The 18,787-nt window shown below is 48.7% G+C and overlaps 2 protein-coding genes across 2 annotated transcripts in view; one reads left to right on the plus strand and one right to left on the minus strand.

Annotated features, from left to right (window-relative positions):
- Positions 1-18,787, minus strand: part of WDFY4 (WDFY family member 4) — a 234,004-nt gene that overhangs the window by 46,833 nt on the left and 168,384 nt on the right. The window contains exons 47-50 of the mRNA XM_065407457.1: positions 6,863-6,905; positions 4,969-5,088; positions 3,758-3,875; positions 2,176-2,285 (exon numbers count right to left, since the gene is read on the minus strand). Of these exons, the coding sequence (XP_065263529.1) occupies positions 2,176-2,285; positions 3,758-3,875; positions 4,969-5,088; positions 6,863-6,905 (391 nt within the window). The remainder of the gene's footprint in view (positions 1-2,175; positions 2,286-3,757; positions 3,876-4,968; positions 5,089-6,862; positions 6,906-18,787) is intronic.
- On the plus strand, positions 17,947-18,717 carry LRRC18 (leucine rich repeat containing 18). Its single transcript, XM_065407458.1, has one exon. The coding sequence runs from the start codon at positions 17,947-17,949 to the stop codon at positions 18,715-18,717; it is 771 nt and encodes a 256-aa protein (XP_065263530.1).

Here is an 18,787-nt window from a genome sequence, read left to right on the forward strand (position 1 = left end):
TAGTTTCCTTACGAGCCTTTAGCGTGGGACCCTGTTAAAGGTTATTTCTAAAAGTCCAAGTACACTGTATTGTCTGGATCACCCTTGTCCACATGCTTACTGACACCCGCAAAGAATTCCAATAGACTGCTGAGGCATGATTTCCCTTTGCAAAAGCCATGTTGACTCTGCCCCAGCATATCGCGTTGATGTGTCTGATAGTTCTGTTCTTTGCTATAGTTTCTACCAGTTTGGCCGGTACGGAATTATGCACACCGGCCTGTAACTATCAGGATCGTCTCTGGAGCCCTTTTAAAAAGATCAGCATTACATTAGCTACCTTTCAGTCATCCAATACAGAGGTTTGTTTCAGCAATAGCATGTAGTGTCCCTGCCAGCAGAAGGTGCTACAATTAGACTGGAGTGACCAGAACTGGAGAGATCATTCCCAGACTACGTGCTATGGACGTTGCTGCAAGTCCTGGCTGAACCAATCATGTAGCTCATGCTGCTCAAGTCCGCTGCTCTCCCGACTGTACCCGGGAATTAGCAGTCCCTAAGCTGCTACAGGATCAGGTATACGTGGGGAAAAGACAATACCAGCTCTGATTCGCATGCATCAGTGCAAGACCAGAGGAACGAGGCACCCGGTGAAACCATTCAGTGGTTTAACTGGACCCACCTCAAGGCAAAATTTTGGGTGCTTATCTAGATCTCAGATGCTTTTGGAGCCACCTACCAATCACACATGAATGCAGCCACACAGACTGGTGACTTGTTATGGATAAAAAGCATGCCGGTGAGCCAGAGCAGCATTTGTAGTTTACAACAGCACTAAGTGCTCCACAGTCATTGATGACTGCAGCTAACATATGGTTCGCAGAGCGCCGTGGAAGAGCATTGCCTCAGGTGGTTCACAAGCCCATTGCCCACTGCTGGGAACAACCGATTTCATGGGGTTTATTGCTTAATTAACACAGCACATTATTTCCATTACCTCATTAAAAGAAAAAAAAAACAAAGCAGATCTGCAGCAAAGCAATTGGAGAGGGATGCGGCCAGCCCTCCTCCGCCACACAACGGTCCCTGGGCGCCCAAGCACCACAGCCCGAAAGCTCAGCCCAGCTGCCCCTGAGCAGACTGTACCATAAAGACATGCAGTTTACCTGGGAGCCGCCCTAAAATACCTTGTCCCAGGTCCTCTCCCCGACCCCAGATAAACAGCATCAAAATTCCAGGTGCATAGCAGTGAACTGCAAGGACCTCGCTGTCCTTGAAGGTGTGACCCCAGCCACTTGTTGAACAGGATGCCCTTGAATAAGCAGGCCCAAGGGCCAGTTCACCAGCCAGGGAAGGTAAAAAGGAAGCTCCTGAGACAAATGACATCACCTCAGAGTTCACTTTACCACCAAACAAAAGGAGTCATGGCCAGGCACAGCAACACAAAAAAACCCTCACCGGGTCTTCTTGTCTGAGCCCTTAGCTCTTGTGGTGAGCTCAGGCTTTGCCTTATAGAGTTTCCCAAACGTGGGCACCGCCTTCCCTGGTCATGTGACCTCCAGATTTTCAGTCCCGACTGGGCAAACTATATTTCCCATCATGCCTGGTTTTAGAGTATGCATCCACTGCAATAAAAGACCTGCAGCATGGCCATAGACGGGCCTGGTCAGCGGAAGGGGGTGGGTCTCAGAGCCTATGCTCCAGCCCAAGCCCAAACCTCTACACTGCAAATTTTTGCACCAAAGCCCAACCTCCATGTGCCCGAGTCAATTGACCCGGCCTCTGAAACTCGGCGCTGCGGGTTTTTTAGTGCAGTGCAGACGTATCCCTACAGGCCCCAAGGGGCATAACAGGTGCACTGGGATGGGTGTGTAAGGCCCAGTGCCGGCTACCGTCCCATCCCAGTACACGCATGTCAGGGTATTGTGATGGATAATCTAGGCTCCCCCCTCCTATGACTGGACCCTCTGTTAGAATATAATATATACACACCTCTGATCCTGCTCCCATTAAGGCTTTGCCAGTGAGTTCAATAGGAACAGGATGGGGCCTCCACCAATCCCAGACTTCACTTGTGACATAAGAACGAACGGGCAGCTCATTAGCCAGTGGCTGGAATCAGCTCTCATGTTCCATGTAGCATAGAAGAGCTGAACCTGCTCCATATGAGAGAGGCTAAATGCGGTGTCCTCTTACCTGAAGAGCGCAGAAGGTCTGCGTAAATGGCTCCATTCGGACCAAGTACGACGCTATTATGATGGCCGACGAGTAGTGGGTGCAATAGTGACACTGGGCTGACGGGTCTCCTGTAAATTAGAGGTGATCGGGTCTCAGTTTGAAACATTGCCATTTGAAGGCACAGCTGCAAATTACCATAACACAATTGTGGGGGACAGGGTTTGAAAAATAGGTGTGCAAAGATCCATGTGCAAGGCCATGCCAGATGGGATGTGTGCACACACAACCAGGCAGGTACACTGCAACCTGGCTACATGTGCATACCCCCTTTACTTGTGATTGCACACACTTCGAATGTAATACCAGAGGGGAGCAGAGGCCCTAAAGGGTCTATGTGGCTCACCCCGTGCCCCTTGATGTCCCTGGGGTCCTTAGGTGCTATTTTGTTGCATTTGCAAGAGGGTTAATCCCACAGTGATCAGCCATGTGGCCACATAAGGACTGGATGGAGTCCCATGTAATCCCTACGGCCCAGCAGATGATGCAGATACCACAGTGACAGGTGCCTTAACATTTGTGGAGCTAGATCCTGAATGCCCTCCTCCTTCCATGCCATCCTGCCTGCTCCTCCTCCATCCCCCCAGTGCTTAAAGTGTGCCAGGTCAAAAGGGGTGCAGACCTGGCAAATATAAAATGTCTACCTCTGAGCCGGGTCCCTGGCGGGGTGCACATTTCAGCCCTGCCTCTCGGGGTACAAGCAGCCAGCCAGAGCTGCTGCAGGAAGCAGGAAGCAATTCTCCCCTTCCCCCAAGGGCCAAAGCTATTCTTGGGGGTGGGGAGGAAGAATCCAGGAGCTAGGGTGGTTCCTTCCCCCTCCCCTCCTGTGAGGCCTTTACCCTTCTCCTTCCCCCTCCATCCCTGCCTGGAAGGGGGAGAAGGGACCTCGCTGCAGCCCGCCCAGCCTGAGAGGGGGCTGAAGAACCCCAGGAGCTGCAAGGGGAACAGTGGTGAGGCTGGAAAGGGCAGAGCAGATGAGGGGGCAGGACGGTTGGGGAAGTGGGGGGCAGAGTTGCTGTGGGATGGGGGACAGGCAGAGGTGATGTTGTTTTCATTTTAGTAGAAAATGATAGACCCTCTCCCCCAGTGCACAGACATTTTTCAGCCCACTTTAAGCTCCGCACCCCATCCTTATTCTCTCCCACATCATCCTGTTCCCCAGCAAAGCCCCACTCCCCAGGGGCCAAATTGCTTCACTTCCCCCAATCCCCCACTGTAGCTATCATCCAGGATGTCTGCAAGGACCCTCGCTGGGCAGGTGGCCTCTGCTGCTAAGCCCCCTGCCCCAATACTGGTCTCTGGCCTGAGGGTGGGGACGGGACCTAGCAGTGCAGGACACATCGGGAGTGGGGACAGGATGGGAGTGACTCCTTGTAGGAGGCATGTCCCAGGAACCCGAGGCCCTCCCTCTTCTGGCTCTCCCCAAGCCCTGGAAATCAACTGGTCCTTCCGCAGGTGACATCTCCCTAGGAATTCACCCATCATTCAAGGGGTTCAGTGGGAGCTGGATTTGTACTTTCCGTGATTCTCCGAAAGCACTCACCTTCGCTCTTCTCCACCTCGTGGTAGCGCTGGATAAATTTGCGTTTCCTTTCCAGTGTCTGAGCTCCCATGGGCTTGGAAAGGTCTCGGAACGTCTGGGGGCTAGCAAGGTTCAGCATCTGCAAGGCAAACATTGGGGGTGGGGGAGCAGCTGAACTCTTCTGGAACCCCACTGACCAGGCTCAGCTCTGTGACCTGCCTAGCTGCGTCGGCTTAGCTGCGTCAGCCACACCTGCAGCCAGGGGAATTCGCTGAGCTCGGTGCTCACCCCTTCAAGCCCGGTGTGACGCCCTTGCCAACATGGAACGCCTCCCCATTACTCTGTGGGAACTGCGTTAACCCCGTGCAGGATGTCAGTATGGCCACTGCAAACTGGGAGATGCGTCACAGGAAGCTAAGCCTTGGGCTGGTATAAGCTGGTAGAAATGACGCCCTCAGTCCCTGGGGAAAGAGGATGAGCCCTGCCTTCAGGCATCACCCCTTTGCTGATTGGTTCATGGAGTGACCCCAGCATATAGTGCAGAAACCGCAGCATATCTGCCTTTCTGGGCAGAGGTTCAATGCTACCAAGATCCCCCTCCCAAGGGAGAGGGAAGGATCCTTGGAAGCAGAGGGCGTGTGCCTCTGAGAGTGCAGTGTGTGCAAGGAGCCTCCCACCCGGAGGGTACGTTCACACTGCAATCAGGACAGCATGCGTAGGCATACATGTACTAGCTTGGACTGAGCTAGCTCGCAATACATAGCTATGAAGCCGTGCTGACACAGGCCAGCTGCCCATGTCTCTACGGTCCCACACAGTACTGTACTTGGGCAGCTGGCCCATGCTGCTGTGGCTACACCTCTATTTTTAGTGAGCTAGCTCAATCATAGCTAGATCGGGTATGCCTCAACTTGCTGCAATTGTGCCTCCCGATTGCTGTGTAAATGTACCCAGACTGGCACAGCCTGCATGAAGGGACAAGCAGCAGTACCTGCTCTCAGGGGAGCACAGGGCCTGCTCCCTCCATAGCCCTTTGGAGGAGCAGGAAGGAGAAGGGGTCACAGCCCTGGCCCTGTTCTGAGCCCACTCTCTGGCACAGTCCAGCCCTGGCTCGAGACCTCAGGAGTGGGCTCTAGAACTAGGTCCACCCCAGCATTCACGTCACTGAAGAACCCTTTGCATAGCTTCTACTGCAGAAAGCACAGAAAAACTACTAAGCACAAAGAGCTCACCTGGGAGTGGTAATCAGCCAGGATCCAGGGGAACACGGGGTACTGCATGTAGTCATTGTATGTGCGCCCGGCCAGCGTGTTCAGGTACATCAGGTAGTCAAAGTTACTGATCTCTCTCTTCTGCAATGTCAGGGAAAAACCATCACAAACCCCTAAAGTGAAGCTGCTCTTGGCTCCCCGTTAATCAGTAAGAGCCAACCCCACACAGTCTAAACACAACTCATTAGCACAGCCAGTCGGGACATGGGAATATTTTTATTGGTAATTAAAAAGTTTCTATTTTCTCCAAAATTTTTCTTCACAAAGCTTTTGGGTTTTTGGTGAAAAACATCAACAGAAAAAAATGGTTTATGGGTTTTCAATGAAAACATGAAAATTGCCTTCAAAATTGGGCATTTCCAGCAGAAATTTCCATTTGGACAAAAAAGCCAGTTTTCATTTAAATGTTTTGAACAAAAAATAGTTACCAGCTCTACTTGCTACCCATAGCCACTGCACGGTTTCGGTCTTTCAGTTCGTTGTGAATGGTGCCAGAGTGACTGTCCTGGCAAGTGAAGTCCCCTTACTAATTCACAAAACAAATACAGCCTGGAAATTGACAATGCACATTTCCCACACATTGTCCCCTTGTCCCCAGCGTGCACAGGGCAAAGTGCCTTGAACCTGACTTGGAGAGACCGCCCCTCTGCATGAGAGGGGAGTTCATTCTTCTTGTGATCTCTGTGCTGAAACACCAGCAAGGGTGCCAGTTGTAATGGTAGTTCTTGTGATGATTATTATTAATATATGTGTTGTGTTAGCACCTAGGGGGCTCAACCAGGGATCGAGGGCATGTGCTTTGCTAGGTGCTGTGTGCACACACATGCACAATCATTGAGATCTGGACATCTGTGCTCTAGAAACTGGACTGAACCCACCAGCTCATTTCGCATGCATTACAAAGAGCTCTCAGCTGGTAACAATGCTCAGATGGTAGCAATGCCCATTGGCCTGGATTCTGAGCCATCAGAGATGGCAGCTGCTTTTAAACTTTGGAAGCATTCTCCGAACTCCAAGGAGCCCCTGTTCAGCTGGGCCACAGTGTTATAAATACTATAATCAATCAGCAACCTCTATTCAAATCAGCACAAGCCTACATCAGCCTGCTACTATTTTCACCAAAATGTTAAATAAGTTTTCTCATTGGATCTTCTTCAGACTATGTAATTTGCATACTGGCTGAAACCACTAAATGCTCTAGTGTTATATGTATGTAATAGGGTACTGTATTGCTTTCATATGGTTTGATGGAGAGCCAAACACACAACTGTTTTATTGTTATCCATGTGCAGGAGAATCCTGGCAAACACCCTGCAGAGCCAAATGTGATATAGCCCGTGGATTTCTACACTGTCTTCTATGGCCATCAAGATCTTTATCAGAGGCGTGTAGCCACTGGAAGCTACAGTCCAGGTACTCAGCTGGTGTAGGACGGTGTCTCTCCAGTGAAACAATGGAGCTTTGCTGATTTACACCTGCCGAGATCTCCTTCTACACATCCCCTCATCTTGACTAGAGTGGACATCTTAGGCATCACTGCAGCAAAGAACTAACGCCCGAGGTCCATCTAGCCTAGTGTCCTGTCTCCAACAGTGGCCAGCACCAGCTGCTTCAGCGGAAGGTGCAAGGAACCTGCAATAACCCAGTGTGGGCTAATCTGCACCCCATGAAGGGTCTCACCCCAATCCCAAATAGTGAGAGATTGACTCTAAGCCCTGCAAGATGAAGTTTATCTTTTTAGCAGTAGTGTTGGGTTTCCTGGTACACTGCAGTAGGGCAGAGAGAGTTGGTCCATCCTAGGTACTGACATGGTTTTACTTATCAGAGAGTTAGCCAGAGATGTGTCTACATTTACCTGCCACTTCTGGAGCATCGTCTTTTCCCCTCCCATGTTCTTCCTGCATGAAACAAAGTTTTTATTGTCACCATGTGCTTCAAAACCACTGGAGAATGACTAAGAAATTACATTAATATTCCAATCCCTCCCCCGCACCTCAACTTCCTTTGAATAGGCTTTTCTCATTAACAAAGTCTATTTCCCAATCAATTTCTGCTTTCCCACCCCAGTCACTCTGGACCTAGAGCAGTTCTGAAAAAATGGTTGCCAGGTTTGTGTTTTTTGTATTATTTTTAATAATGGGGAAAGTGTATTTTCCCCCCTCCTTGTCCTCTTCACTCTCATAAATGCTCAGCAACTTTTGTTCATTTTTAAAAAAAATAGCCCTGAGGAAGATTACAAGTCGGGGAAATTTCAGCCCAAAAGATGAAAGCATCAAGAGTTCTGAGCAAATTAAAACAAGGAGTAGAATATATTTAAATAGTGGGGAGCTACCAAAACCAAATATGTTGTTCAGTAGCAGTGCCCTCAAACCTATTACCTTGGGCTATGCTCTTGTTAAATCCAAAAAGTTAAGTAGGGTAGTGTCTGGTTGGTTCTTGGACAGATGTCACCTGCCAAGGTGCTGCCGTGTGGTACTGCCAATTCAGTTGGGCAGCAGGGGCTTTTTCTTATGAGTACATTGCCCCAGGATGGTGACCCTCTCAGAGACAGAATTACTAACTCCCCAGAAATAAAATCATATGTTCTAGCTCAACTCCAGCTATGGGCTTGAAACAGGAATTATTGGGTGAAGTTCTCTGGCCTGTGTTTCATGCGAGAGGTCAGAGTAGATTACCATAATGGTCCCTTCTGGCCATAAAATCAACGATCTAGGAGAAAACCTAGAATTTTTTACTTTCACAAGTACTTTTCCACCACTTTTTATTTAATGAATTATCAGGAATAAATCCTTGTAACATGACCCAAATGATTATATAATTGGAACCAAGAAATTTCTTTTGTCAAATAATTTATTCATCCTCCCCTCCCCCCCCCCCCCCCCAAAAATACAGCTTTGGATCGAATTTGTCAAATAGTTTTGGCAAAAGAAAAGAAAAGAAAAATTAAGTCACAATGTTTAATTTTTACATTTACTAAAGGAAACATTCTGATTTTTGTTTCAAAATGGGGTTCTGTTAAAAATAGCAAGATTTAATTACCAAAAAAAGGTAAAAAAACACTCAAAAATGAAATGAAACACTTCGTTCGGTGTGAAATGAATTTTTCCTTAGACTGAAAAATCAATTATTCACCCACCCTCTCTCTATCATTATCTTGCTATATAATTTCTATTGGACAAGCTAATGTCTCAGAATAAGGATAAGTATTATTTGCCTGTTGCTTAGGCAATGTTTTTAGTGCAGATTATGGGTTAATCTCTTTGAACAAACAATAAAATCTAGGACTGATTCTGTCTCACGACCTAAATCTCATACACTTCTTTGTTTAGTTCCCCTGCGTGACCAGCCAATCATAGGTTAAGTTTATAGCAACCATGCACGCAAACAACAAGTGTCATTCACATCTGATAAGGGAGGCTTTGCCCTAAAGACAAGAGGGTAAATGCTGCTCTCCGTTACATGGTGTAAATCAGGAGGGACTCCACTGACTGCAATGGGATTACTTTGGATTTGCACCACTGATTCTGAGTAGAATTTGGCCCAGGAATTTAGGAATTCTAAAGTAGCAAATTGGGGTATTATAAACACCTGCCATTTGTCACACAGTTCTCACGTTCCCATGTGTAGGTTTTGCAGAGTTTTGTGCATCGCCTCGGCTAGACTTCTGCAAACCCCACAACACATTCTGGAAGGGAGGAAAGCAGACTGTATGCTACGAGAGGGGGAGAGGGGTTAAGGAGCTTGTCTACTGTCAGGTTATGAGGCTGTAGGGGGATTGGATTAGGGAGCCTGTCATGGAGGGATCAGGTTGGGTTTTAGCAGCTGGCAGGCAGGATTGGATCAACCTGCTTCTCGTAGGGGTGGATGAGTTGGCAGGGGTGTCCGGGCTGCTGGCATTAATTGAGGGTCCATGGCGAACCCGTTGGTGGGGAATTCTGAAGGAGTTCTGCAACGTATGAACTTGCTGCACCCCTCAGTCCTTCAGAGTTTTAAAGAGGCACCACTCTATGGGGAGATTAAAATATTAGATATTGCAATAAATTGGCCAAGTGTACATATATTTACATAGGTATGCCACTGCCCTCTAATGGATGGAAACACAACTGTTGAGCTGTGTGTCACAGGCCCTATATTCCTAACAGCTAATGGGGATTCTCCGGGGGCTACTTAGACCTCTGCTGGTGTCACACAGTTCTAAGTGGTTGCTGCAGAATTTAAAGAGATTGAGGAGTCAGCCATGCTCATGGAGGTATTCAAGGGTAAGTCTAGATAGTCCCATCTCAGGCATATCCTGTTGGGATGTAGCGGGCTAGACTTGATAGCCCCTCCCAGTCTCAAAGATTCTGGAATTCTGTGCCAGAACATGATGACTCACAGAGGATAGAATATTGGCCACAGGCCTGGGATGGTCAAGACAATTCCTCCCACTTCCCTGACCATCTTTCATCAAACAACGTGCCTCCAGCCAACATCTCCCCAGCTAACACAGCGCAGGCTGAGAGTAGATCATCAGCAGCTAGCACAGAGCAGTGAGTGCACTTAAAACAAAATCCAGGGCTAGTGCCAAAAAGGAAAGGGGGACAGGAGCTTTATAAACATAAATAGCTGAACTTTTCTGAGGGGGTGAGTTTACCTGGATTCAACAGAAGTGTCCATCTACTGTATGCTATTTCTAGGGTGCTAATCACTGTAATATCTGAGCACCATGTATGTGTGCTCATGATGATTTACTTTTGCCTGGGCCATCCATGGAGTGATTAATTAATCCCTATCCGACGAAGATCAGCCTGTGGCCTCACTCTAGTTACAGCCTGTTAAACCCAGGGTTGTGAGTTCAAGCCTTGAGGGGGCCATTTAGGGATCTGGGGCAAAATCAGTACTTGGTCCTGCTAGTGAAGGCAGGGGGCTGGACTTGATGACCTTTCGAGGTCCCTTCCAGTTCTAGGAGATAGGATATCTCTAATAATAATAATAATAGCCAGCCAGAGCTCTCTGTGCATTTGCGATGGGTAAAGCTCAAAAGGTTTCATCAAAGCCCTGGGGTAAAATTCTGCCCTTACTGAAGTCAATGGCAAAACTCCCACTGATTTCAGTAGGGCCAGGATTTCACTCCTGTTGTTTTTACTCAACTATCTGAAGTTCTAAAGTCTGCAAAACAGGGCAGGAATTCTCATAAGCAGCAGCTTCCTTGAGGAATTTCCAGTATTTACCTGCTCTGCATTGGGTTGAAAATACTCTACGAACAGACCTTTCTCTGGAATATCAACAATCCAGCTTCTGCTCCCTGCACCGACCAAGAAGAGTAGAGGTGCATGGAAATAATTGCTTTCCCTTTAAAGTTAGCCAGCTTTTCCTCAAGCCTCAGCAAGGTTCAGTTTAGGTGACACGAGGGCAGTGGTGCAAGGTTGCTGTTGTTTGACTGTTCCAGTTTACCTGTCCCTGATATTCTTCCACCACTCCAACGATAGTGGGAAAATATGAAATATGTAAATAATAAGAATAAGAATTTAAAAGCTTGAACTTTTGTAGCACCTTCCACCTGAGTATCTTATAGTGCTTTATGAACATCAGTCAATTTAGCCTCCCAACCCTTCCCTGAGAGTTAGGGAAATATCATCCCTATTTGATAGGTGACAAGACTGTGGCTGTATTCCTGAGTTGGATAATGACTGCTCTGTGCCTCAGTTTACCTCTTCACAAAATGAGGCTCATGCTATCGCCCCACCTCACAAGACTGTGGTGAGGCTTAACTCATTTTGGTCAGACTGTGCTTAGACCCTTGAGTGGTACAAAAGTATATCTTATATTTACAGAATGCCTTTGACACCACAGGCCTTTTACAAACTTATACAGGCATAGGGGTACCTTTTCCACTACTGAAATGTAGCATCCAGCCACAGTGCAGAGAAGCACAGGCAGTCAAGTATACTGTGTATACAGTAACTAGCAGTGGGATGTAGGCAGACTATATTCACCAGTGCTGGAACCTGGCAAGCACACCAGCGTTAACACTAAACCTTTTCATGCCCAAACCATCCTGGGATCTTTAATGACCACAAATGTTTCAAACAGTTCCCTGGTTTTACACCTCATGTGAAAGACAGCACCTCCGTCAGCCCCTTGCACAACATACTTAAATCAGAGCTATTTCTTTTCCCCAGTGATTTCTTGGTTCCACTTTGAAGCCATCATACCCGGCCATGGAAAGCAAAAGCTTGTTACCCTAGGCCTAAGAGAAGAATTATGGTAAATTCACACGTCATAACAAGAGAAGCTCCCCCAGGGAGGCATGGTGGAATGAATAACTCCGTTCTGAGATCAGAGGCAGCTACATACAGACGGCAGCTCATATCAACTGCTGCAGCATTGGGGTTACTTTGTGGTCATTTTCTGTGCCATGTCTACTCCCTGCTGTCTACTTGCCTAGCTGGGTTGCCATGGATCAACATAGGGGATGATATCGTAAGATCAGAACTACACATAGCAAACACCTCCCACCTGCACTACAGCAGAGTCTGATGAAATGGCCAAATAACTGAAACCTACAGCTAACGCACCCAGCTAGCAAACAGTTCGATCCCCTTCTCCTTTCCTAACCCAGTTGCAATGGTCTCCTTCTCTGCATAAATCCAAATCTAACATTTCCAGGACCTGCATGCCGCTGAGTCCTTTCCGGCTCTCGTCTGAACCTGCATGTTGGAACAAAACATTATGCTAATGATCTCCAAGGACCTGGGATTCCGGTTGCTTAGGAACAAAAGTTTCACAGGCTGTGGAAGGAGAGTTGAATAGGGTGACACTGTAGCTGGGTAAGTCCTTCGAACACAACCCCCCCCCCCCCCACACACACACACAAACAATGATTTCTTGAAAGGTTGCCGTTTAAAAAAAAGGAAGTCGGACTTTAGAATTTGCAGGCCTGCGAAAAGCAAATCTGCCCAGGCTTCCCCTGCACACTGGGGTTTTATTTACAAACCAGGAGAAGGACTAATTCACTATTCAGAGAAGACTAGATAGAAGACAACTGCACACTGACAGAGCATGGAAGCTCATTCTGCTGCACAGACAAAGCAGGCAGCTTGCGATGTGTACGCATCTGGCGTAGATGCTTCCTAGGTGTCAGCCGGTAAGATCTCATACAGCTCTATATAGCACCGTTGCAATTGCAGAGACTTGTTTAGATGAAATATTCTTTACTTTTTTCTGGGGGGGCGGGGGGGGGGGGCTGTCAGTGTTTGTGCTGCAGGTTAACAGGGTTGTTCTGAAGCAGTGTGGAAAATTAAGGGAATTTAAAGGGAGCTGCAGTTCCTGCTTGCTAACAGGATCCATTTAATCTAAGCCAGTCCCTGTTAGCAGAAACCGTGTTTAAGAGAGTCAGTGAATTAATCTCTCCTTCATATTAAGTTGTAGCCGACAACAAGAAACAGTAAGCAGGAAAATGAATCCTACTATGATTTGCAGTACCTGCCAGCTAGGGCGCGAAGGGCATAATACAAAACACAAACGGCACCTGGTTTGGCTTTTGATCGTGTATCAATCTCAGGTCAGTCTATAGGCCCAGTCACTGTAGTGTCTAGGCACAAAGCAAACAAAAGGTAGCTCTGAGCCACCAGATTTCTAGAGAATGGGTAGCTCAGTAGCTGATCTCTTGTATTTGGCAAGTCTAAGTTACAGCACACGAAAGGGAAAGATTTACCCATGGGCTCCGTACCTGTATGGCTATTATTTACGTAGCGCCAGCCATGTGATCCAGTTATGGATATGTCGCCTGCCCCAAGGAGATGAACTAAAATCAGCACAGGAAGGGGGATGGGAAGAGACCAAAGAAGATGGAAAGGAAGGAGTCCTTAAAGGCCTTGAAAGATATGTACAGCTGAGTGAGCCTAAGCAGGGTCAAAGGCGGCGTGAGGGGCAGGGAGCAGAAATGCACCCCACGGGATTTGTGGGAGATGAAGGAGTCTTGGTGTAGAGGAGGAGTTACTGCCGCAGCCAGAGAAAGCGCATTTATTGAGCGAGCTCCAGGGATCAAGTCAGCACTGGGCTCAGGGAGCCTGATGCGGAAGGAGACTCTTAAGTGGGGAGACCTCTACGAAGTACTGTGCGGAAGGTGACTGGGCAGAGGGGCTGATCCCCTGAGTGTTTTGCTGAGAAAGGGGAGACTGGGGACGGGGCAGCACAGAGAGCATCAGGACCAAGAGAGGATCTGCATTCTCCTGGTGGCTGGGGACGGTTCAGCTCCCACTCACCCATCAGAGGGGTCTAAGCAGCTATGTCATATACCTGGCCCTGCACAGGTGTGTAGGGGCTGGGAAGGAACAAGGAGTCCCATTACACACCCTTCATGGGAGCCAATCAATCAGAATCATAGTCCCAATGCTTCAGCGAGCATAAGGTCTTTTCCCTTCCTGCACCACCCCAAAGGAGGCAGAGCCAAGGTTCTTACCTAAACAGACCTTATGCATTGGGTGCATCCTGCGCACCATCGTTCTGCATGCAACAACGGGGAGATAGGTTTGACAACCCGGAAGCACAACCCCCCTAGGCAGCACAGCTCCGCACCATCTGCCACTCAGCCCTGTGCCTTAAAGGCCCAATCTAGCCAGGGAGTATGGATAAAAGGGCGTTTATGGTCAGGAGCTTCGTTGGCAAGTCAGCACCTCCAGCAGTGCTGCCTAGGCCCAGGTTCCACATTAACTCAGAGGGAGAACACAAAGGATGAACAAAGAAAGAAAGTTTGCTACAAGAAAGTTCCGTTGTGTTCCCGATTCTTTGTTCAGGTGGCAGGGCATGAGTCTCCAGCCTGAACTCTCCAGCTCCTCCCCGGGAGTGTAATTGTGATATCGAATATTTATAATTAACAGCCACCGCAGGCTGTCCCCTGCAATTCCTGAATTTTTAATGTCAATAGCTAAGGAGTTGGAGCCCTTTTATTCAGCTCGAACCAGACCCAGACGTGGCTAAACAAGCTCCCATTATCTCCAACCGCAGACCTGTGAAAGGCTGCTAATTAGTTTACCATCGCGCGGAGAGGAAAGCTTTCCATCCCATTTGGGCTGCCTCCTCACCCCAGAACTTCGGAAGAGCTCTAATGCTCAGCCTTGTCGGCGGGCTCGGAAATCACAGTTGTTATAAGTATGAAACCCAGCCATTACATTACTACAAAGGAAACATCTCTCAGAGATTCCAGATGCTCCCTGGAGCTAGATCCTGTGGTGGGGATGCACGCAGGAGGAGGAGGGGGCATATTGCCTTTTGATTGAAGCAATGATGGGCCATATTTTTTAAGATGCCTAAAGATGCAGATAGGCACCTAAATACCTTTATAAATCTGAACCCGAGTACTACCCACGTTAACCCAGTGTGTGTCTTTGTCCCCCTCCGAATCACACAATGCGGTTTATGAGTCAGTTGCTGCCTTCCAGCGAATGCAGCTGGTTCTTTATCTTGAGCAAGAGAGGCTTATGCATCCAGCCCCCAAAGGTCACAAATTCAATCCCTACAAATGACCCAGCCAAGGGCATCGATGCACAGGCATCCAGCAGGGTTAAACTGGATTCATTATTCAAGTAACAGCCCCAGCCACCTTGCTTTCCTCACTCTAGTTCCCTCTACTGTTCCCAAGTATGGATAGCACCCACTAACTCCTGCTCTAGTCAACCAGCATTAATGACAAGGGGCGGGGGTACAGAGAGCCTCTTCGCCTGGGTGGGACTGGAACCTGGAGTCCAAGAGAACACTAGCACAGAACTCTGCAGCAGAGTCCACAGGCTGTGCCTGAGGGGGGTGGCTAGCTGCCCAGCGCGGATGCATCTTTCATTGCAGTCTAAGATGGGCCCTGCCACACACAGCGCTGATTGAACCTGTCTTGTGCTAGCAGGAGGCTCGGAGATCTCCCATGTGGCTGGCGCTGCTCCCCCTGCACAGTCAGGAGGGGATTTTGCCCTAATTCCTTACAGGAATCGGGTTTGGCTGTTAAAATCTCTTATTGTCAGGAGCAGCGTTCAGGCTGAATTAGTCTGGGGGCCAGACCCTGCCTGTAGCAATGCCTATGTAACATCACAGACGTCAGCAAACAGCTGTCACTGAGGGCAGCATCAGCCTCTCTCCATCCTCTCTTTTGGGCACCCTCCAGCTACTTCCGTGATGGTGCAATAGAGCGATGCCTCCAGGGCAACTCCACAAAACTCTCCACTGCTCAGACAGCCAGGCAGTTTCCTAGTACAAGGGGGCAGCAGTGTAAGACCCTTCGCCACCACAGTGCAGTAAGGACACAGGCCTGTCTTATTGGAAATCAAAATGGGAATGGAGGCCCAGCCCTAGAGGGGCAGGTTCGTCCTTGGCTGACTTGCTAATACCCTACTGCACAGCCATAGTGAGGGCTTTGCCATGGGGGTTGGGGAAGGATACCATAGCGACAGCACTGACATCCTACACAGGATCCTGGGTGACCCCTTCTCCACAGCCCCTAAGGATCAGCTGGGTTGGGAAGCCACACTGCCTGCCTTCTTTGGGGCCCTGGAAGCCCTCACCCTTGAGGGGATAATTTGAGGGAAACTTGAAAGGTCAACTTGAAAGTCCCCCTCCTAGAGCATCCAGGGTCCTGGTACCTCCCCCTCCTAGCCTCTCCCCAGGACAGTGCAGCTTGGGCCGAGCTTGGACTCTGAGGTGTTATGAGTAACACAGGGAAGGATGAGGCCAAAATTCATCCCCTACAGTCAGTGGAGTGTCACTAGGGATGAACATGGCTCACTGTGGTTATCCTGACATCATCCCTTGTTCCCCTTGGAGATTAACTCCACCCCCTCCCTCCTGGGCTAACACCAATACATACACTTTGATTGCTGGGATATGGGAGACCAGAGTTTAAGTCCCTGCCCTGCTGTTGACTTCCTGTGTGACCTTGGGCAAGTCCCCTAGTCTCTCTCTGCCTCAGTTCCCCATCTGTACAATGGTGATAACAGCCCTACCTTAGCTCACAGGGGTGAGTAAAGATCAATGCAGTAAAGACTACCGTGGTAGAGAAGCACAATAGATGGATAGAGTGATGGGTGTGTATGGGGCTAGACTGATAAAGGCACTGAAATCTATCTAACAATATTAAAAATAAAAGTGGTCGAAAGATGCATTCAACTCTCAGCAAGATTGAAACCCAGTGCTGTTTCCCGAACTTCCTGAAGGGTCTGTCTCACTTCTGAAGGCCTGGCAGGGCGCGGGTGACTGGCGCAGATACCCTGCCTTTGCATTGTTTTGGGCTACGGCATATAATTGAAAGGAGCCGATATGTCTTATCTCCAGTCTGAGCTCCCTCTTGATGTACTTGCACATGATTAATGAGTAGCCAAAAAGCCTGAAGGGTTTGTAATGAAGCCTTTCTAATGGAGAAGTGTATTGTAGACAAATCCATATTGCTTCCCAAACAATCATTCATCAAAGCCGTGATTTGACTCTTTACAATTAAACGTGGGAGCACCCGGATCAGCTGGAGATTAGCCAGCTGTAACCTGTGCTCCTCTCAGCTCCCCAGCAGCTACAGTCACTGTCGCTCCTTGCCAATGAATTCTCCTATTTCTTTTACTGCTGATGTGTATTGTTAGTTACCTTTGATGACCTGACCTACTAATGACATCCCTGCGATTGCAGTGTATTATTAGCCACCTAGGCCTCCATTCAGCAAAGCCCTGACCTTTATTATGGGCTGGATTTTCAGAAGCGCTCCACAATTGGAGGTAGATTGGATGTTCTGCCTTAGTGTTTTATACTGCCGACCGTCACCATAGTATCTGGGTGGAGAGGTCTTTGGAAAATCTGCCCACCAGTGTCACAATAGGTACAGCCAAAGGTTTCCATTGACTCCAATGGGCATTGGATCAGGACTTATAAGGGTTTTATAGCCTTTCCTGTTGCCCTTCTGTAGCATCCCTCTCAGCTGATCTCAAACCATTTTGAACTGCTAGGACACCCTATCCTGTGCTCCCTAGGGGTACGCTCTACCTGCAGCATCCCTGCTGGGCAGTGCCATCTCTCTGCATACAGGAAGGGCAGCAGCGGGTGCTGTTTAGGGAACAGAGACATTCTTTTCTTTAAAAGTCTCTTTTATGGTCCCAAGGTAACAATTTCATTGTAAAGCATTAGATCAAATTGTGTCTGGACTTACGTTGGCTGTAGCACTGTTAAAGTCAATGGAAACAGGAAGGTGTGCAAAATAGCGCCGGATTTAGCTCTGTTATTATGTTTACTTTGACGAGGACTCAAGGCCCCAATTCGGCAAAGCTCTTAAGCACATGCCTAAAGTACATAAGTACTTTGCTGAACGGGGGCCTAGGGCCCAATCCTGGTCCCTCTGCCCAGCTTGTGTAACCAGGCTGCACCGAGGGAAGAGGGCGCAGCTACATACTTGCTCTCTAAGGAGTATGGCCAGTTGGTCTCCAAAGCGTCTGATCTAATTAATAGCTTTTTGGATGATGTGTTTTTGTGAGGTGAACAAGTGCCCCCTGGGGGCTGGACTGAGACCCACCACTTATTTCACACAGGCCACCAAAGAGCTAATGGGTGGCAATCATTTTTATCCCCTATCAGCACAGGCTGCACTGAAACCAGCACCCTAGTGGTGAAAGGCTCCAGAGTCCCCATACTCCATCACTAAAACCCTGGGACACCACAGACCAGTGGTTCAAAACCTCCTCTGCACTGGGTCATAACCCCGACACCTATGTATGACACCCCTGGGAATCATGCCCTCCAGGTGGAGAACTCATGCCCCTAAGGGAAATGTTGTGACTTTAAAGAGTCCAGTGGTCATGTGTTAACTTCTAACAAGGTCACTTTTTATTCCGAACCAGGGTTTAACAGCAAGCAACCTCAGAAGATTTCACTTGGGCCCCTCCATCTGAATACTCCTCGCTGACATAATCTGACGCACTTCTCTTCCCCAGCGGAAAAATGGCCAAGGGGAAAGCAAAAGGCCCCAAAGGGAAAAAAGTCACCTTGAAAGTCGCCAAAAACTCCATCAAGATCACGTTTGATGGGAAACGCCGCCTTGACCTGAGCAAGATGGGCATCACCACCTTCCCCAAGTGCATCCTCAAGCTGGCTGACGTGGACGAGCTGGATCTGAGCAGGAACATGATCAAGAAAATCCCAGACTTCATCGAGAAGTTCCAAAACCTGCGCTGGCTGGACTTGCACAGCAACCAGATCGAGAAGCTGCCGGAGACGATCGGCATGCTCCAGAACCTCTTCTACCTCAACATCTGCAACAACAAGCTGACCACCAAGAGCCTGCCAGTGGAGCTGAGCCAGCTGAAGAACCTGCGCACCCTCAACCTGGGCTTGAACCAGATCGACAACCTCCCCACCACCCTTGGGGCCCTGAAGGAGCTCCAGGAAGTGGGCCTCTTTGACAACTACCTGACAACCATCCCCAACAGTGTGGCAAAGCTCCCCAAGCTCAAGAAGATGAACGTGAAGAGGAACCCCTTCCCCCAGCCAACAGAGGAGGAACTGTTAATTGACACCATCAAGCGCATCGAAGCCCTGTACTTGGTGGACGAGAAAGACCTGTGTGGCCCCTGTCTGAAGAAGTGCCAGGAGGAGAGGGACAAGCTGAACAAGCTGAAGAACGCGGTGCCCACCTCTCTGAGGAAGCCAAACTTTTCTTCCCTCATGACGCCCAACTCCACAGCAAAGGATAACCAAGCGGAGTGGCGATGAAGAGGCAGCTTCCACGGGTCACACAAAGGTGGCAGTGTCACACAGAGTCTGTCCATCCGACTCTTACAGC

Source organism: Emys orbicularis, chromosome 7 (genome assembly GCF_028017835.1).
Source record: "Emys orbicularis isolate rEmyOrb1 chromosome 7, rEmyOrb1.hap1, whole genome shotgun sequence".
Taxonomy (NCBI): Eukaryota; Metazoa; Chordata; order Testudines; family Emydidae; genus Emys; species Emys orbicularis.